Raw genomic sequence first — 16,950 nt, 5'->3', positions numbered from 1 at the left:
AGTAGCCTAATGCGGTTAGGCTACCAGACATCTGTACCTCTCGGGTGGGTGCTTTTGGCCCCCTTTCCCCCAGGCCCACCTGCATCGTTGTTGAAACAGGGAAACCCAGGAGCCCTTCTGGCCGCTGCCACGTTGCTCAGGTGCTTCAGCCCAGCTGGAGCAAGCACACTTAGAGCCTCCAGATGGTCTAGTACTCATCAGAACCAAGGCCAGGCCCCCAGTGCAGACAGGGCTCGGCTCTGCTCCACGACATCACTCACAGACCCAGCTGGCCCTGCCATCCTGAACCCAAGTCTTCCAGGGCATGTGGGTACTGATCCCATGGGAGGGATAGGGGAGGGAGAAGGGAGGGAGGGGGCAGTACCACCTGTGGGAAGTCTGACAGGTGAGTCCTGTGCTCACCTGCCTGAGGTCAGGATTGGTCATATGGCCGGGGGCTAGCCATGCAGGGAGTGAGTTGCCTGTTCCCACAGGAGCCTCCACTGTGCTGGGATGTGGTTCAGGTGCCCATGGGGTCCCACACCTTCTCCTGGGCTAGTGGGCTCAGGGTGGCTTCAGAATGCTGTCCGTGCTGCCGTGGCAGCAGGAAGCGGCTGTTTAGGGTAAAAAGACACCTGCTCCCCCCTCCCCATTCCCCACCAGCAGCCTCTTCTGGGTCGATCATGCCTGGCTCTCAATGCAGAAAACTGACGAGCAGCTGCCACAGGGCTGGGGGAGCACAGGAAGTGCTACCAGGGAGGGGGGTCCCTGGTCACTACCTGCTCTCCCCTGACAAGTGCATTTGTTTTTTGTTTTTATTGTGGTAAGTGTACATCATATAAATTGTACCACGTTAATTATTTTTGAGTGTACACTTTAGCACCATTAAGTACATTCACATAGCGCAACCCTCATCCTCACCCATCTCCAGCACTTCATCTTACAAAACTGAAACCCCAAACCCATTAAACACTGACTCCCCGCTTCCTCCCATTCCCCAGCCCCTGGCACCCACCATTCCCCTTCCCGTCTGTGTGTGTTTGACTACTCTAAGAACCTCGTGTTGATATAAGTGGAATCCTACAACATTTGTCCTTTTGTGAGTAGCTTATTTCACTCAGCATAATGTCTTAAAGGTTCATCCATGTCTGTCCTTCCTTTTCAGGGCTGAATAGTATTCCATCCCACGCATCCACCACGTCTGGTTTATTCACCCACTGGTGGACACTTGGGTTGCCTCTCCCCCTGCTGCATGAACAGCCGTGTTCTCCAGTCTCTTGTGCGTACATGGCAGGCATGCTCTGGGCCCATGGAGCAGGCTGAGTGTGGTTTTCCCGGGGACGCTCTTTGATGGTCAGATGCCCCCTGTACAGCAAAGGTGGGAGCTCCTCCAGCTCTGGCCATGTCCACCCACAATCACCCACCTGTGTGTACAGAGACCAAGATGTGACTGAGAGAGCCTGGTGCTGCAGCTGAGGGCACAGTCACCCAGAGGGTGGGGACCCGCAAGGGGCCAGCAGGAGGGCACCTGGGCACGTGCGCACTCAGCCGATCTCACAAGTGCCGGGTGGTACCTGGCCGGCTTGTTTTCTCTCACAGAAGAGCTAGGGTGAATAGTACAGGGGTCCTGTGGCCCTTCCCCGGCGCGCCTGCCTAACCGAGGAGGCCCGCTGGCACAGCGCCTGCACTCACCTCCACACGCCCAATCCGCGCGTTCCCACGACCTGCTTTTTGACTCCAGGGCCCCCCATGGCCTCCCTCGGTGTCTGTCTGACGGCTCCCGTCTGCCCTTATCTTGGCGACCTTCACACATCTGGAGAGAACTGATCGGCGTTTTGTGGAACGCCCCTCGGTTTGGGCATATCTGATGTTTTCTCGCGTTGAAATTGGGGTTGAGCATTTGGGGAGATGACCACTGTCTCGGGGACACGGATTCAATGACTTCTCAGAGTTACTCGGTTTCTCCTTCCACGTTGTCCCCACACCGTGTGGTCAGTGGATCCAGTCCACCTGGTCGGGGGTGGGGGGCGGCGGGGAGCTAAGCCCCAGCTCCTGGAAGGAGGAGTTGAAGAGTTTGGGGGCCGTGTTCAGCCCCCACGGCGGCTGACACTTACTTGTGGGTGACCTTGAGGCTACTCAGACACCCGGCTGCCTCTCGCCCACTGACTTGCATGTCCACCCATGGGCCTTGCCTGCAGCGCTTGCTGCTGTGGGATCTCAAGCCACTTTTCTGTTCCCTTCCCGTCCACATTCGTTGGAATTGGGGAGGCCCTGCCCTGTTGGGGAGCGAGGGCTGGAGGCTGAGCAGGCTGTGGTGTGAGGAGGGTGCATGAGTGTCCGAGCCCTCTCCAGGGCCCCTCCATAGGACCCCACTGAAGTTGCCCACTTGGCCGGTCTCCCCAGGAAATTTTTCCTCACCTCTGAGCCGTGTGATCCCAACTGTGATACAGGGTGTCGTCCTGATTCCTTCTTACGAATATGGGCTCACCTGGCCTCATCTGCCCGGGTCTCTGCCGACATGGACAGGCTGGCACTGGGCTTGACTCTCTCTGCCACCTGCCATCACAGTTTGACTCTGTTGCACAGGGGACTGCCCTCTCTTGGCTGTGCTCACACACGGTGGGTCTGTGACCCCTGGGCCTTCAAGGCATCGCAGGCCAGGAGATCTGATGTAATGCCAGGGCCTTTGCACTCCAGCCGGACTCTGAAATTAATTCAGAACATGTCCTCACAGGATAGAGGCTGTGTTTTAAATACTAAGCTCTGTGGAAACTTGGGAATCTTTTGACATTAACCAACGGCTTTTCTAGAGTGTCAGGGTGAGACAGAGGCTTATCAGCAAAGGAGAGAGAAAATGCCGTATGTGAATTGCCAGCCCTGGGTCTGCTGCTGGGCTTCAGGTGGACTCCTTGGGGGAGCCCTCGTTCTAGCTGAGTCCCATGAGGAAATCAGCCTGCCCCAACTGCCCGTGCGCCCGGCTCCCTACCAGTGCTGCGGGCGCCGGCGGCATCAGCCTGAGGGTGGAGACGTCCCAGGCCCAGCATTCCAAAACACGGAGGAGCCTGCTTTGCTCTCTGCTTCTGAGAGTGGCTGTCCATTTCCCCAGCCGCGTTCATTTCTCGTAAACGTAGATGCGTGAGAAATGAATGCCTCCTCACTTGTTTACTAGAGCTCTGTTCACTCTCCACCTGTGTTCACTGCGGCCCCGCTGGATTCACACACTGACACGGGCCGTCTGTGTGCTGGTGCTCACGTGTTGCACGAGATGGGCTTTGGAGGCTGTGCCCTTTGGCCTCTGGTCTAGTGAGGCTGGGAGGGCAGTCGGGAGTGTCAGGCTAGTGGGTCTTCTTGCACACAGAGGAGGCAGAGGAGGTGCAGAGATGCACTGCTGGTGGGTAGGATGAAGGTGGGTGCTCGGACGGGGGAGGGGAGGGATTTGGACCAAGGCCCAGCACGCTCTGAGTTAGCCCGTGGATTCCGTCCAAAATCCACCCGTCTGTCACGACGCTGCAGTGCAGATTTGTCTTGGATCTAACCTGGCCTCGTTCCGCTTCCTCCTCCAGAAGCTCGGGACGAAGCTTTGTCATCACTCCCCATGAGCTAGAGAAGCACCTGGCGCGTTGAGGGCTGCCCCCACCCAGTGCCCACCGTTCTCATCTGTTTCACACCCACAGGGCAGAAGGTTTGTCTATGCCGGTTCCAACTCGGGCGTGGTGCAGGCCCCCGTGGCCTTCTGTGGAAAACATGGCACCTGCGAGGACTGCGTGCTGGCCCGGGATCCCTACTGCGCCTGGAGCCCGGCCGCGGCCGCCTGCATCGCCCTGTACCAGACCGATGGCCCCAGCAGGTACCAGCCCCACTGCACGCAGGCGCTCCGCCCAGCCACATGGCGTCAAGCGCATGCACTGTGTAACCTGTGCCCGGTTGTCTTGCAGGGGTTTGATTCAGGAAATGAGTGGGGATGCGTCCGCTTGCCCCGGTAAGTTGCTCGTCCTCGCTGCCTTCTCTTCAGGGATGGCCAGGTCACGTAACCATTTCATGATGCTTTGCTGGTGTGGCATTTCGTACATTTTGTTTTTCTTTCTCTACTTGGAACAGAGGTCAAGTAATCTCGTGGCAGACCCCGTGATGTTTCTCTGTCCCTTTTATCACAGAACAGGATGTTGAAGCCACGCAGAGTGTATTTGTGTACTGGAAGGCACTCTCCATCCCAAACTGTGATGTCTGCTCTTGGGATGCATCCTCTCTTCTGCTTAGCTTGGGGCGCGTTAAACAAAACCTACACCTCTCGTGAACAGGAGGGAGGAACTCATGAGAGATTAGTCCCCGTTCCCCTCGGGGGATCCCACCCCTGCCAGGAGGTCAGGCATGTCCCAGCTGAAGGCAGGCGTGCCCTGGGCCCCTGCCCTCCCATCCCTAACCCGCTCGCTAGCTGGCATCAGTTAAGACAAGTTTAGGAGGAGGGCGCCAAGGCCCACCGAACAGCTAGCACACCCGGCAGCCGCTAGCAGAAGCCCATTGTTTGATTCAGCGCCGCCACCAGAAGGCACAGCTGACCGCTGCCCAGCCTCCCCGGCCTGGGGAGTTTTCTCCTGGGAAATCAGGGTGCGAAACAGGATTTCTTCTGCTCAGAGTTGGCTTCAATTTCTTTGTCCCCAAGGGCTGCCATTGGGGTCTTAATCTTTGCTTTTCCGTCACGCATGTCTTTATCTCCTTGCTGTTCTGGAAGATTCCATGTTGCTCCACAGGGTGAAACTCTTGTGTCCTCTTGTGCGTGTTAACCTAGTTTTGAAAGAAGTATCGAGCAGGGTTGTTGATGCTGTGCACGTTTATTTTGATGTTCCAGATAAAATTAAAGAAAGTTACCTGCAGCATTTTTTCAAGCATGGTGGCACAGCAGAACTCAAATGCTCCCAAAAGTCCAACCTGGCCCGGGTGGTGTGGAAGTTCCAGAATGGCGTGCTCAAGGCCGAAAGCCCCAAGTACAGCCTGGTGGGCAGGAAGAACTTGCTCATCTTCAACCTGTCAGAAGGAGACAGTGGGGTGTACCAGTGCCTGTCTGAGGAGAGGGTCAAGAACAAGACAGTCCTGCAGGTGGTGGCCAAGCACGTTCTGGAGGTCAAGGTGGTCCCTCGAACTCCGGTGGCCTCCACCTCGCCGGTCACACGGACAGAAGGTAGTAGGATCACCTCCAAAGTGTCAGCGGGGCCCACCCAAGGCTCCTTTCCCCAGACCCCAGCCTTGCAGGTCACCACTCCCAGTGCCATCGCCCTGCCCTCCAGCCCCGAGGGGCCCACCAGCATGTCCTGTGAACCAAAGATTGTCATCAACACGGTCCCCCAGGTCCACTCGGAGAAGACAATGTATCTCAAGTCCAGTGACAACCGTCTCCTCATGTTTCTCTTCCTCTTCTTCTTCGTCCTCTTCCTCTGCCTCTTCACCTACAACTGCTATAAGGGCTACTTGCCCGGACAGTGTTTAAAGTTCCGCTCGGCCATGCTCCTCGGGAAGAAGCAGCCCACGTCGGACTTCTCGGATTGCGAGCAGAGTGTGAAGGAGACGCTGGTGGAGCAGGGCAGCTTCTCCCAGCAGAACGGGGGGCAGCCCAAGCCGGCCCTGGACACTGGCTATGAGACAGAGCAGGACACCATGGCCAGCAGGCTGCCCACTGACCGGGAGGACTCGCAGAAGATCGACGAGCTCCCAGTCAGGGACCGGCCATTCGACGTCAAGTGCGAGCTGAAGTTTGCCGACTCGGACGCGGACGGGGACTGAGGCACCCGCTGCTCCCCGGGAGGTCTTTGTGTTGCCAGTTCAGTACCCCGTCCAGTGCTGCGTAGGTAGCCATCGTCAGCAAACCTCAGTCTTCTGTGTCTTTTCTCTTGGGTCGCGCTTGTGACTTGGTTTCTCTTTGTCCTTTCGGAAAACGGCGAGCGTCGCGGCCGGCCTGCTGGTCGGTGGGGCCCTTGGAGTCATGCCTGCAAGCTTGCCCGAGGCCACTCTGCGGCGGGAAGACGGCTGGGCCGCCACTGGCCCGGGAAGAGTTGGGCCATGAGCATCCCCTCCTTGTAGCAGCCACTGAAAGAGAATTTAATTCCAGATTGGAAATGACGTTTTAGTTTATCAGATTGGTAACTTATCGCTTGTTGTCCAGGTTGGCACGAACCATTTCTTCCACATAATTACTTTTTAGGATTTTTGCTTTAATTCTGTTGGCGTGTTGGGTCGTTCATTTTTTAAATTACTAAAGCAGATGTTTTAATATTTGGAAGATGTACATCTTCTGAATTTTGTTGTATATTAGGGTAAAGGTATGGCTTATGTTGCTTAAGATTCTCAGGGATAATCTTACTTTTGCTAAATGCATTCTTTTCTGCTTTTAGAAATGTAGACAAAACCATGTCTTGAGAACATGTCCTTTTTTTTTTTTTTTTAAATGTTCCTTAAGGGAAGCATCATTTTCAGAGAGACTTTTTTTCTGTACCTTTTTTTTAACTCTTGTTTTAACTCTTTTGAGGAGAAGGCTGTGGAGGACTGTCTCACAACACCGGGCAGGGTTTGGAGGGAGGGATGTGGCCCCCAGCGTGCTCTGGGTGGAGCTGGGCCGGCCCAGAGTTGAGGGGACGAGTGAGTTACAATCCAGTGCCCACGTACACTGGTCAAAACCTCCTGCCCAGACAGAACGTTCACCGGGACATCTTGGTCATCTGAACATCTCCTTTTTCTTTTTGCTTCCATCTCATGCCCTCTGCCTGCCCAGACTCTCCACTTGGCCTAACCGGGCTGTCCATAACTGGAAGAGAGCAGGGCGGCCGGGGACAGCCAGGCTGGTGAGCACAGCACCCCTCCCACAGATGCCGCCGCCACGGACCTGCCAGGCCTGTCGCCCTCTTTCAAGGTGCAAGTGGGCGGCACAGCCTAACCATCACCGACGTCACGCTCCATTTCCTGCTTTCCAGACACCCACATAGAGGAGCCTTTCTTTCCGTGGCAAAGAGCAATAAACTCTGAGTGTGTGTGTGGCCTGTGTGGACAGTGTCATCTTCCAGCATGATAGGATTCGACCGTTTTGGTGTAAACATTTGTGTTTTATAAGATTTACTTTGTTTTTATTTTTCTACTTTGAATTGTATACGTTCGGAAAGTAACCGAATAAACAGAAGCTTATATCCTTGACGCGGGCGCGTGGTTCCCTGTGGCTCTCCCGCCGCCTCCCCGCGCGGCCTGGGCCCCTGTCTTTCTTGCACTTTGTTCCCCTTCTCTGGCATGCGGTGTGTTCCTGACGACTTCTGCCTCAGAGCCCTCTCTCTTTTCTGTCCTCTGTCTCGCAGCCTCATCTCCTCTGCCCTTTCCTCCTCCGGGGTCCTCTTCCCTGTCCTGTCTGGTCCCTGACTCATCTTCCTCTCCCCGAAGCCCCTGGCCGGCCTCGGGCCCGGGGCCTGACAGCCGCCTGCAGGTCACCTTGCTGCCGCCCTTCCTCAGCGACCAGGCCCAGCACGTGCATGCCCTGGGGACCTTCCACCTCTTCTGCCATGCCACAGGTGAGCGGGGCACCTGTCCAGGTGGGGGGTGGGCAGTGGGGGCCTCCTCCACGAGCACGGCCTTCCTGGCTGCACCTCTCCGGTGGTCCCCAGCAACGCTAAACTGTTACCCCGAGGCTGTTCCTGTGGACAGCAGGGCCCGACCAGTGTTTTCCTCAAAGGGCCAAACTCTTCGGCTTCTCCAGCCATGGTTTCTGTTGCAGCTACTCAGCTGTGGCCTTGTAGCTTGAAAGCTGCCGCTGCGCGGGCACCAAAGTTCATTTACAAACGGCAGCTTGCCAATTGCTGGTATATAGGGTTACTTCTTTGTCGGCTAACAATTTGGGTTTGATGTATGTGGCGTTTGGAGATTTAAAACATTAACCGTAGAGCCTCCAGAATGGGAATTGGTTTAACAACTTGCTTCAAGATGTTTAAACGCAGAAAAGATTGGGAGTCTAGCATGCCCCCTCGGATGCAGGAGGCGTTAGCACTGTGTTGGATGGTATTGGGATGGGGCGTCAGCCAAACACACGTTCCGAGTGTGTCCTGGGCTTTGGGCAGCGCCCGGTGGCCCGGTGGCCCGGTCTCCCCAGGCTGCCATCTTCTAACTCATCAGTAGCCGTGGAGGGAAAGCACGTGGCATGTTCCGGGCCTGGCGGCTTGTTCTGTTTGCTCAGAGGCGAGGAATGAAGTTAGTGAGGAGGACAAGCAAATCTCATTGTTTTCCTTTTTTTGAGAATTTAAGCAAGCTGTGAGAAGCTGCTGAGTGTTATGCTGCTGCCTGATCCCCTGTGGAGTTGGCTCACAAGCCTTTGAGTGGCTCTGTCCACTTGTGACCCCGCATGTGTGGCCACTGGTGACTCCTGCCTGGACCTCAGGCAGTGGGCAGGGAAGTTGCCAGTGAAGGGGACTTTTGCAGACAGACCTGCAAGGGGTGGGTCCGTGTGGCCCCGGGTCCCCTGGGTGCTGCTCTCAGCCACTTGACTCCCTTGGGACAGGGGCCCGGGAACTGCTTCAGGCCCCCAGGCCCGTCCCACAGTGGCAGGGTCCTCCACAGTCACACTGGGGAACCTCCTTGGTGGGAAGGCGGAGAGGCTCAGTGCTGGGGACACCAGGGTCCCTTGCTAGCAGACACAGGCCCTCAGGCCCCATAGCTGGGCCTGCGGGGACCCGCCCCTCAACAGAGCGGTTTCATGTCTGCACTTGGGGAACCTGCTCTTCCCGAGGGCGGCCTGCTGTTGAGGGGCAGAGTGGACGAGAGCATGTCCCTTCTGTCTGAGGCCCCACGCAGGCCTTGTCCCCAGGCTCATCCTGCCGCATGTCACTGGGTTGGGTGTCCCCAATGACACGTCCAGATCTAGGCAGGCACTGCCCTCTTCCTCTAAACCTAGCCCAATAGCGAAAGCCGGTTCCCTGTGCAATGTGGGTGTTCAAGTGCACAGTTTAAAAAGGCAGTGTCTCTGGCCATCCCCTCCCCCGAGTCCCAGAAGGCACCAGAACTAAAGACCAAGTTTCTTGTCAGGCTGCGGCTCTGCAGAAATGTTGGCTCCTGCCTCTGCCTGCAGGCACCTCCCTGTCCAGGTTGCTCTCACGTGGCCTCGGGCTGAGTGTCACTGCAGAGCTAGGCTTAGGGAACCATCTCACAGTGGCTCAAGCTCTGGCCCAGCTAAGGCCAGGTCGGCTTCTCACGGTGGGCATGGCCTCGCGGCTGGGTGACTCGGAGGGGCTTCTCAGCTGACCGTCTTCTCTGCATCTCCAGATCATGCTGGTGGAGTGTGTGTGTGCACCTGTGTGTCTGTATGTTGATGTGTGTATGTGTGCATGTGTGTGTGTGTACATGGGTATGTGCGTGTGCTTTGCTGACATATCTGTGCACACGTGTGTGCATGTATGTATGTTCTTGTGTGGACATGTATGCACACATCCGTGTGTGTGTGTGTGTGTGTGTATGTGTGTGTTTGTGTTTCTTTTTGGTCCAAAGCACCCTGCATGATGTGCCTTGTGGCCATGCTTCCATTCACAGGCCCTGAGTCTTGAGTGTAAGGAGGACAAATTCCAGGTTCTGGGGGCGGGTCTCCTAACTGCTGGCTGTCTTCCATTTGAAAGCGATGTATGTGCACAGTGGGGAGTTAGGAAAATATTGACAAATACAGAAAAGGGGTTCTAAGCTGGAGAAATTATGAAGGCATGTAGTCATGTTTCACTTTTCTGAAGTAATCCATGCTCCTTGTGGGAAAATTAGAATAGTACAGATAAGCGAAGAAATCTCCCACTACGTGCACATGAGCACATTTACCTTTATTTTGGCTGAAAATACAGATAAAACGTACAGGCACATCTCAGAGATGTTGTGAGTTCAGTTTCAGACCCCACAATAAAGTGACTATTGCAATAAAGCAAGTTGCACAATTTTTTTGATTTCCCAATGCATCTAGAAGTTACGTTTACACTATACTGTAGTCTGTTAAGTATGCAATGACATTATGTAACCTAATTTAGAAGGACTTTATTGCTAAAAAATGCTAATCATCAAGCAAGCCTTCAGCAAGCTGCAATAGTAACATCAAAGTTCACCAACCACAGTCACCATAAAATTATAATAATAATGAAAAAGTTTAAAACGTTGTGAGAATTACCAAAATGTGACACAGAGACACTGAGCAAATGCTGTTGGAGAAATGGCGCCGATAGACTTGCCCGATGCAGGGTTGCCACACACCTTCAATTTGTAAAACACATAGTGTCTGCAAAGTGCAGTAAAGCAAGGCACAGTAAAACAAGGCAGGCCTGTACGTGTAACAGCGATAGATAATGCGTCCATATGCACGTCTGTGCAAAGCATGTGTCTGCACATGCACCGTGCACATATATACAGACAGAAATAGACCTATATAATTTTTTAACAAACGTAGAACTTCTCTTTACCCTAACGGCCCTGCCCTCATTCCTGATACAACTATTTTTCTATGTCAGAGTTAGACCTGTTTTGTTTTTAAAGCTAAGAATGGATCCTCTCTACTTTGGGTGACATTTGCATATTCAGGTTTCAGATGGCCTTTCATGTTTTAACTACAATGTTAGAAATCAGAGCCCTTTAAGCCACCAGGGTCAGAGGGGCAGAAGCGGCCTGGGCCTCGGAGCTCCTGCAGCGAACCCGTGAAGTTGGCAGCCGTGCAGGCATCTCCCACTCCTTCCGACATGGCCCACAATATTGTCTGTAAAGCGCCTTTTGCCACATACGGTCCCAGGGTTTAGGATCTGGATATTTTGGGGGTCACTCTTCAGCTGACCACAGGGCCCCAGCACCTGTGTGACGGGCTTGAGACACTTTGAGGAGGAAAGCTGATGACCTTGGGGTGGTGGAGACCTGGGAGAGCCCCTTTCCTCTCCCGGGCAGGTTCTCTTGGTTTCTGTACAGATGTGAACTCTGGGCCACGCCGGGGAATCTGGAATGAGTGTCCTTGGTGTGTGCAGCCTCTGGGTGCTCGGAGAAGAGCCCCCCCGCCCCCCACAGGGGTGCACCCGGCCGCCCAGTAGCTGGAAGGACCCAGGGCGTGAGTATGGGCGGTGGGTTGGCCCCAGGGCAACGGGCCTGGGGGTCAGAGTTGACCACACGGAGGATGCCTGGAGGAAGGCTTGGCTGCCTGGAGCTGCACGGAAGGCAGTGGGGCAGCTGTCAGGACGTGGCCTGAGGACTTAGGGTGGATCCCATCACAACCCCCTCCAGCTGGGGACTCTCAGGCCCTCCACCTCTAGGATGGGCCGGCTTCCCTTGGAGAGAGGCCATTGCTCGGAGGGATGCTGGTTTTGTCACACAGTAGAGTCAACTCTACACCAGTGGGTTTCCTTAGACGGTGTGGGTCGAGGTGCGGGCAGGATGGAGCCAACAGTCCCGCAATCCTGAGGTGGGCTGGGACCCGACTCCTGGTGGCCCCGAATTTCCGAGGAGCAGGTCCCTGTGGGACAGGTGGGTTTGGCCTGCTGCCCCAGGTCCCCACTGACGTCATGTGGTGGCCCTGCTGACCGGTTTTAACTGTCGCTTTCCCTCTCTCTTTAATCTCCTCTGCATTCAGAATGAGTTGGATAGTTTTAAAAAAGAATAAATGGAACGTAAGTACTTTAACATATGTAATGTTTTACTACCATTAAATACACATTTAGAGAACGTTTAATGGTGCTTGACGCTGTCCTCACCATGGAGATACAGGTGGTTTCTGTCCTTGTTTGTGCCCTGGCCACTGTGGGTGGAAGGAGAATTTGGCTCCTGAGAGGTCCTGGCCCATGTGGTTTGGGGTGACGAATCATCCCCAGCTCAGGCCACCCGGGTTCTTTGTCCCAGTGTCAGTCATGAGAACCTTCCAGAGGCTCCTGTGACCCATGTTCGTGGCCCCCATCCTGGGGGGCTCGGTGCATGGCACCACTGAGCCGGGCAAGGGGATGAGAACCGACTTCAGTGTCTGAAATTCAGAGACAAGTCTCGCATTCTTAATCAATAATGCCTCGGGCATATCAGCTTTTAAAGTTAGACTCCACCAAGGTGCCTGCTGGCCAGGGAATGACTAAATGGAACATGGTGTCACCAAGTGCATTCAGTTAAAGGGAGGAAGTACCTCTGCCCGACTGACAGGCACCCAGGAAGATGCACACAGACGTGGGGCTGTGTACGTGTATGTGTGCGTATATGTACAAGTATGTACATCTGAATGTATACGGAGAGTATGTATAGAGTTATCTATGGGTAGAGTACAAAACGCTTTGTTTTGTACATTATATAAGTTTATATTATGCAAAATTATAGTGATAGAACAAAACACCAGAAATCCTGCCCAGAAGACAACTAAACAGACCCCTGAGGGCTCGTCCACTGGCCCAGGAAGGCTGGGGGCTGCTGTGTAAAACGCTTCTAAACGCTTTCAGGATTCCCTCCAGAGCCTGTGTAACGTGTCTTTCTTCCAAATAGCATTTTATTTTTATCATAAAATCAGTATTTGTTTGTTGTGGTGAATTTGGAAACTTCAGGAAAGTATGAAGAGCAAAAACCTAGTCACCCCCAAATGTAACCAGCTGCAGCCCCACTGGCACAATGGCCGCTTTTAGGCCTTTTGTCGCGTGCATGTGTCCACACACATGTACATACATACACAATGTACTTACATATTGTCTTGATTTAATATAATGTTATTATTACATTTTCGTGTTATTAAATCTTAAACGTGATTCCTGATCAGTGACAACACGGGTGGTTGCCACAGCATTCAGGGGACCCCCCTGTGGGACATTTCCTAATTTCCAATAGAAACGGCTTCAGTGGGTTCTGATCATTGTCTCGGATTCATTCCTAGGATTGTCCGGTTCAAGGGTCTCACCTTCCCTTGGGAGGAAGGTTCTTTGAGGATCCTGAACGTGGTGGGTCACTGATGCAGGGACTGCACAAAGGTGAATAGGTCCCAAGTTGGTCACACGGGGACCTTACTGGCGACGAACCCATCAAAAGTAATCATATCTAAACTAGAAGTCTCTTCCCCTTCTAAAAAGCCCAGCACGTAACAGAGAAATGTCTGCCCACCACCGTTCCTACCTGGCCGTTCCCACAGGCTCCCGCATGCAAGCACACCCCGATGCCAGTTGTTCTCGTGCTGGTTTTTAATCCTTTGGCTCTATCGTTTGTTTTTCCTGCTCAGTGAACTCCAGCCACAGGCAGATGTATTCCTTGTACTGCTGACCATCCTGCATGAAATCACGTTTTATGTGATTTCCCAGGTTGGCGGGCATCTGAGATGGAATCTAGCTTTTAAAAGCTGATTCTCAGGCAGGATTGTGATCAGGTCTGGGTCAGGGTCAGCCTCACGGCATGCCCATCCAGGGCGGTGCTGTCCACGCAGAACAGCAGGCACTTGTCAGGGAGCTGGGTCCCTGGGCAAGGAGGCCAGAGGGCCCCTTCGTCCACATTGTTGGGGTGCCTGCCTGGCAGAGGCAGTTAGGGTAGCAGCAGGGCCTGGCCCAGCACCGCACCATCCACCCACCCCCCCGCCCCGTTACTGGGAACAGCGGGAACAGAGGGCCTGTGCGTCCCCCAGAGCCCACAGGGAGTAGGGCCTGCACCCCACTCCTGGCCGGCTCTGAGCCAGCTGGGTGCTCAGGGCAGGCGGCGGCTGCTTCGGTCTAGGGCCTGGCCTGGCCTTTGCTCTGTCCCAGCTCAGCTCAGCTGGGGGTCTGCACATACCCCAGGAAGGAGCCTAGTTGTGCCAGCTGGGTGTTTTAATCTGACCTTGTCCTGTCTTCAGCCACTTTTGAGTGGAAGCCAGTGTGTGAGCAGATCACAGTGAAGGCGGCCTGGCTTGTTGGTTCTGAAGCAGGGACAGGAGTTGGGCCCGTCTCAGCACAGCCCTTGGGGCCCAGGGTGAAGCCTGAAGCCCCAGGCTCATCCAGCTGCACTTCGTGGGAGGAGAAGGTGGCCCCATCAAGGAGGTCATTTGCTGAGGCTGTTTGCAGTGTTGGGACCAGAGCCCAGTCTTGCCCCAGGGTTTCCACAGAGTGGTCTCCACAGCCCACCACCCCAGCCACTGTGGAATGAGTACGGGATCTGCGGGTGGCTCGTGTACAGGACCCTGCCATGCTTTGGGAAGGGGGCTTCTGTCTGGGCCCTTCCCCTCCTCCGGTCCACTCTCCTCCAAGCCCTTATTTTGTAAGACAGGCCCTCAGCCCTTCTCAGCACCCGGACACGCCTGGCCAGGCCCCACTGGGGTAAGAGGGAGTGGCCCAGCAGACGCAGAGCTTCAGGAAGAAGGTGGTGGCAGCGGGGCCAGGTGGGCAGATGAAGTTCCCAGGCCCAGACCCTCTGTGCCAAACAGACATCCGCCCCAGAGCTCGGCCACCAGGCACTCCAACGGGGGTGCACAGCCCGGCGAGAAAGGGAAAGGGGGTGCCCCCAATGGCCTAGAGTGTGTCATGGGGATATGGCCACGCAGGTGTGCTTTGAAAAAGGCACCTGAGCAAGGTCAGGGAGCAGGGAGCCATGGGGCACAAGGCACTAAGGGGTCTGTACCCCTTTGCTCCCAAGGGTCACTGGGGACCACAGTGGGGAACCACCTCCAGGCCTCCTCCAGGGGAAGGACAGGGACTTACGGGAAAACTGCACTGTCACTTTGAGTCCAGCTGGGACGAGGCCCCTAATCTGGGAAGCCCCCATCTCCCGTGCCAGGATAGTTCCCATGGTTCCCATGACCCCTAGTGGGGGTCCTGGTGGTGAAGGTGGTCTGTGTGCCCCCAGGTCCTGCGGACGTTCACTTTCTCTGGGAGAAGAACGGGCGAGAGCTGGAGGTGTGTGTTCCTGCGCAAACCCACGCGCTGCCTGATGGCAGGGCCCATGTGCTCAGCTGGCTGCGAGATGCGCTCCGGGAAAGCGCCGAGTACCGCTGCTCCGCGCTCGCCACGGCGGGGAACAAGACCTCCAAGGTGCGGGTCACCGTTACCAGACTCGGTAAGTGCGCTCTCCTAGCCTCGACTCTTCACTATTTACCCTTGTCCCTCGAGCAGCAGACTTGCATGGGAACATTTCAGTCTGGGGATTACCTGTAGGGTTTCACGAACATGGATGAGTTAGCTTTTCACTGTCTGCCTCATTGGTGCATGCATGTGTGTGTGCACACGCACACACCTGTACCCGTGTGCACACATGAATGCATGCTGGCTGCCAATCCCCCGTCCTCCCGATAGAAGACTCAATCTTTTTTTTTTGGCTGCATGGCTTGTGGAATCTTAGTTCCCCGACCAGGGATTGAACCCAGGCCCTGGGCAGTGAGAGTGCGGAGTCCTAACCACTGGACCGCCAGGGAATTCCCTGTGTTAACATTATTAGGTTGGCCGACCCCGTAGTCTATTATGATTTCCCCTCCGGTACTTTTGTTTCCCACGTAGGTAACCACTGTGCCGATTCCTACTTGCTTGGTTCATACTTGTCATTAATTCCACATCAGACCCTGCAGTTCAGTCCCCAGTCAGTACAGACATACTGGTGTCCTGTTGTCAGCATCCCCAGAACCTCTGCACCAGGAGCCAAGTGCCTCCCTGGGACTGGCTCTCCCGCTGAGGCTAGAGATTCCATTCCTCTCTGTTGGATCTCGTGATGTGTTTCCCGGCGTGCCTTCCTTTCTTTGATTTCATTCTTCTGTGAAGTGTCTCTTCTGGCACACCCAGGGTGTATGGGGGGAGTCAGTGTTTTGAGAGCCTATGTCTTTTCTCCATCTTCACACTTAGAGAGTCCAGCAGGCTGGACAGTTCTGGCCTGAAAATCATTCCCTAGTGTGTGAGGCTGGCCCCGTCTTCTGGCTCCTGAGAGCCTGCCACTGACCCTGTGTGACCACTGGCTTTCTGAGCGCTGTGCAAGTGCGTGCCTGGCTGGGCCCCGTCACACGTGGAAGCCCCCGCCTTCAACTCTCGGAAGCGTTCAACACTTATTCACTTTTCTCCACTTCATTTCCTGTTCTTTCTGGAACTGTTTTCCAAGATGTTGGGCTACTTGGGGTGGTCCATCTTCTCTTTCCTGTCACCTCTGCTTCTGTTAGCTCTTCTCAACTTTATCTTGCACACCTGTTAGTTTTCATCCCACTCTCACACTTTATTACTCGGAGGTTTTCATTTTGTTCTGTCATGAGTGCATTCTCTTCTTGCCTTGTGGATGCGGTGTCTTCTCCCCTCTCTGAGGGTTATTGAGAGGATTTTCCAGTTTTCTTTTCCCTCCCAGTTGCCCTTTTTTGGTGGTTTTGTCTGTTTCCCTCAGAAGTCTTGGGACCCTTGATTGTTGGTTACATTTGAGAGGGGCACAAAGATCCCTCCTACGAGGCCCTTTCTCCCCAAGGTGCAGTCTTTGGACAGGCAGCATTCCTACTACTTGGGAGTTCGTTAGAAATGCACAGCGACTCAGAAGTCCCGGGAGCACCTTGTGTTAACTTCTCCAGGAGATTCCTACGTGCGCTAGTGAGGAGGCTGGTCTGCCCCACACCCGTCCACTGTCGTGCGGAGGGCCTCTGGCTACAGCCCACACTTGGAGCAGCAGGCCGTCCAGGGCTTAGGTTGGGCCATCTGTGAGGACTTAGGTTGGCAAGAGGCTGGGGCCTCATCATTCAGTACATAAAGCCCACCATCCTGTCTGCCTTCAGTGCGGGTGCTGCCCAGGTCACCCGTCCTGTGCTCTCCAAGAACACAGTCTCTTGGGGAGCAGAGGCAGGGCAGCTCCCCGGCTGTGCAGAGAGGCTAGGGTCCTTGGGGCCACGTGCTTCTGCTTCTGCACAGCCTTTGAAGCAGCCTGCGCGCCAACTCCCTGTTGCCCAAGCTCCTGAGCGTCTCCCAGCTGCTGGCCTAGGACCCTGTGTGCTTGGGTCTGCTGATTCTGCCAGGGGCCGTTTCCACTGGTCCCTCTGCTTCTCAACTTTCAGGTTTTCACTGTTTC

The 16,950-nt window shown here is 54.8% G+C and overlaps 1 protein-coding gene across 1 annotated transcript in view; it reads left to right on the top strand.

The window, feature by feature from the left end:
* SEMA4D (semaphorin 4D) overlaps nt 1–16,950 on the top strand; it is a 118,751-nt gene that overhangs the window by 98,225 nt on the left and 3,576 nt on the right. Inside the window, exons 14-18 of the mRNA XM_082656551.1 lie at nt 3,654–3,826; nt 3,915–3,958; nt 4,826–5,155; nt 7,311–7,520; nt 14,773–14,982. Of these exons, the coding sequence (XP_082512677.1) occupies nt 3,654–3,826; nt 3,915–3,958; nt 4,826–5,155; nt 7,311–7,520; nt 14,773–14,982 (967 nt within the window). The remainder of the gene's footprint in view (nt 1–3,653; nt 3,827–3,914; nt 3,959–4,825; nt 5,156–7,310; nt 7,521–14,772; nt 14,983–16,950) is intronic.

Source organism: Grampus griseus (assembly GCF_964374135.1).
Source record: "Grampus griseus genome assembly, chromosome: 6".
In the NCBI taxonomy this organism is placed as follows: Eukaryota; Metazoa; Chordata; class Mammalia; order Artiodactyla; family Delphinidae; genus Grampus; species Grampus griseus.
The sequence above is the reverse complement of the archived record's forward strand: the minus strand, read 5'-3'. Positions and strand labels throughout refer to the sequence as shown.